General features: G+C 40.0%; 1 protein-coding gene across 1 annotated transcript in view; it reads left to right on the forward strand.

The window, feature by feature from the left end:
- MYCT1 (MYC target 1) overlaps window positions 1–2,558 on the forward strand; it is a 24,376-nt gene extending 21,818 nt beyond the window's left edge. The window contains 1 exon segment of the mRNA XM_035899813.1: window positions 1–2,558. This exon segment is cut by the window's left edge and continues 114 nt beyond it. Coding sequence (XP_035755706.1) covers window positions 1–231 — 231 coding nt within the window. The 3' untranslated portion in view covers window positions 232–2,558.
- The last annotated feature ends 1,123 nt before the right edge of the window (window positions 2,559–3,681 follow it).

Genomic DNA, 3,681 nt, shown 5'->3' on the forward strand with positions numbered 1-3,681 from the left:
GCCTCCCCCTTCCCCCCTTTCCTGCAGTGTCCTCCCCTCCCCGTGGAGACGAACAGTCAGCTGATCACCCTCACTCCCACAAATACCACCACAACCCTTGTGGGAAGCACCACCAACAGCTTAAGTCGACCCGAGTTCCACTGGTCTAACAACAGCCTCCGCATCTGCCACTCCACACAAACCCCCCCTCCTGCCTATGAAACCATCATAAAAGCTTTCCCAGACTCCTGAGATAAGTCCTTTGCTGCAAACACGCATGGGCATTTTAGAAGGAACCTCAATCAGCTCAACAATTTTCTGTGCGTGATGAAGATCTCTGAGAAGTCTTCAGCTGCCATTGCGGAGGGGACATACGTTGCCAAGAGGCGGGTAGTGGCGATTTCTTAGAGCACAATCTCCCACTGTCCAAGGGATCACTTGTCTTTGCACTGCTGGCTCTAATTTACTGCTCTGCCGTACGCTTGCATATTTATAGTGTTGTATCTTTAATTGTAACCGTCGTAGCTTTACTTTAGAGGAAAGAAAATGCTGCCACATAAAAACCAGATCATTTCTTGAAGAAACAGATCACGCTAAGGATTACTGATACACACATTTCTGCAAATTTGTCTGTTCTGTTTCTTTTGTGGTTTTTTTTTTTTTTTTTTTGAAAAAGGAGTTCTGGTTTTTATTTTCCCAAGGATGTTAAATTTTCAGAGGACACCTCCCATTACCCATCTCCTTCCTATAGCCACAGAACAGTTTCTGTCTGAGGAACCTTAGACACAGACCTTATAGAGGATTTAATGTCACAGTCCTGGCTGTGGTCATAGGCACCCTGTTCTGCTGATGGTAGAGGATCTTAAAAGACTCCATGTTATGGCTGCTTGTAGAAATTCCCCACAGTGTGGGAAAAATGTTGAAGAACACAAAGCTTCACACAGAGAGAAGTTTCAAACAACATGCTAAATGCATGGTAACAATTACAAAGACTTTTCTGTCTGCAGCCAGCAGAACAGGCAGTCACATTTTAATACCCAGTAAGGCTGTATGGGGTCAGAACTCTTCATGTTTCATTTTTCTAGTGCTGGTTATCAAGATAAGCAGCATGAATGACAACTATTTTTTTAATTAAGTTTCCTGGTTTACTATGGGATTGCCCATTTCCTTATTTCAAATTGTTTTTCTGAAATTGTACCAGCGTTTAATTCTTCCTGCCAAATTATTCACTGAAGTTTTGCCTTTCACTAAAGCATGGCTGAATACTGGGTTTGTGCAATTAGTTGGAATATGAAGATAAAGATAGAATATGTAGCTGAGGCTAACATATATTCTTGACTCTTATACATGGATCATGTCAAGCTAACTCCTGGCTTAGTAGAGACTAATTGCATTGATGTGAGAGAAGTCCAGGATTTGGAAACAGCACAGACAAATGGGGCCTGATTTAAATCTTCTTGTATCAGTTTCCTGTTAAATATTTCATGTTCAAATAAAGGGTAAAGAATTTCCACAAGTAGAGGAGCAGTCCTGCTCCTCACTTACAAATAAGCCTGCTGTTCCTAAAAGGGCTGGGCAAGTACCAGCCACAAGACTCCTGATCCTGAGGGGGCTGGTCCTGTGCTTCTGTAGAGACAAGAAATACTCATTTGTCTTCTGGGAGGGACAAAGATTCAGCAGCTTTTCAGAATGGGCAAAATGCTTAACATCTTACTTTCCAGGTTTTTGGAGACTGGCAGCACGCATCCCTTTGCCAAGCTCAGCATCCCTCAGGAAGCATTCATATTGATCTCTGAACTGCAATCTTCCAGCCTGATAACACCCCATTTGCAAATATTACTACAAATATTGAGCTTACAAGCATTACTTACTGTAAACCACAAGTACTCCTTATTGTAAAGGCAATTTTTTTTGCATGTATTTACTGACTGGCTTTCATTGTTTTATTTTTAGTGTGCAACATTTTCCCTTCTGGAGAGATATATGTCATTGCTAGAAGAACAACCATTTACAGAGTTTACAGAGCATTTCAGACACGATGGGCTCTAGTACACCGAGGACTTGCTGATAAGACTGCAAAACTGCATTTGGCTGGGTGCAAGCTACAGACTTAAAACAACAGTCCTCTGGAGAAAGTTGTGTTATTTCATTCATTAATAATATTTTTTTTCCTTTAGCATCTTATTGAGTCTGGTGAACTTCACTGCATTCACAAGTGCGTTTACAGTGCCCTAGCTCTAGAATAGGTGATGCCCCCTGTTCTAATGTGCCTACAAAAAGCAGAATTCAAGCCTGCTCACTTTGCTTATTGAGTTTGGTGGACTGTTTGAAGAGACAACTTGGTCTACAGTGTGCACCCAGCTGGCCAAAACTGCTTGTTCCTGGAGAGTGAAATAATTTTAGATGAGTAAATTTTTACTCCTGGATTGTAAATGCACATTACATTACAGCAGAACATTCCACAGCATTTTATTACTTGTATTACACTATATTTAGTAAACAATATAGAAAGGGAAGCTTAAATGTACTGTATTTTTTTCCTCCTGAAATCTGTACTGGATATCAAAACATTTTTTTATATCCCCTGGATTAGAGATTAAAAACACAGATTTTTTGGTGCCTAACTAGTATGGCTGTCAGATACTTAACTACTGGTTTAAACAATGCCTGAAATTAATGTTTTGCAAGCCCTCTGGAAGCTTCAAAATGTGAAATAAAGTTAGATATTATAATCTCAAACTCATGTTTCTCCTTAAGGATAAATGTGTTGACTTGCATAAAAGATCCTTTAAAGGGAAGGGTATTATCTTTATTTATGCAAGCTGATATGGTTGGAAGTGTGAATGCAGTTTCTCTGTGGGGAGACACCCCAAAGCAGAAGATGTTATATGAAGCCAGAGTTGGAATTTGTCATATGAGAACACCTTCCAAGGATTACAAGTGAGAATGTCACTCACAAATAACGGTGTGTACAGATTTTAAATCCACTGGCTTCCAAGTACTTAGAGTGCAATCCACAAAGTGTTTGAGCAAATGCTTGCTTTAAGCGGATGGGCAATCACTATGAGGTTCATGCACATTTTATTGCATTAGGATCAAAGCACATTGCACATGATCAACCCCCAAATCAAACTGCAGGATTCAGGGATCATCGGGTGTTTGATATGCAAAAGATTATACTTGCTCATTGTAATGGTCTTTTCTAGCCTTTTATTTCAATTTAAAATATAGAATCATAGAAAGTTTTGGGTTGGAAGGGATCCCTAGAGGTCATGTAGTCCAACCCCCCTGCAGTGAGCAAGGACAAATATGGGAAAGATATGGACAAATATGGAAAAATATGGGAAAGAAAAGCGAAATTAAAAAAAATGTATTACTCCAGATTTCAAGATTTCAAAGCATTCACAAGTAATGAATTAAGCTTCACCATGATTTTGCATGTAATACTTTTTCCCAGTGAGAGGCAGTGATTAGAAGGGTGCTCCCAGAATCACACAGGGAGTTATAGGTGGAGCTTTAATCAACCTCCAGATATCCTGACACCTTGCCCTGAGGTGAGCAGAGCTACTTCTCCTCTTCACAAAGAGAAACGCTATTCTATTATTGTCCTTGTGCACAAAAACAATTGTTCCAGTTCTGGTTTCATATAGAAGACACAACTTGACAGCTCTCTGTCTGGGAATAGTTGTATTCCAGCATATC

The sequence above is a fragment of the Egretta garzetta genome, unplaced genomic scaffold (assembly GCF_000687185.1).
Source record: "Egretta garzetta isolate BGI_Z169 unplaced genomic scaffold, ASM68718v1 scaffold397, whole genome shotgun sequence".
In the NCBI taxonomy this organism is placed as follows: Eukaryota; Metazoa; Chordata; class Aves; order Pelecaniformes; family Ardeidae; genus Egretta; species Egretta garzetta.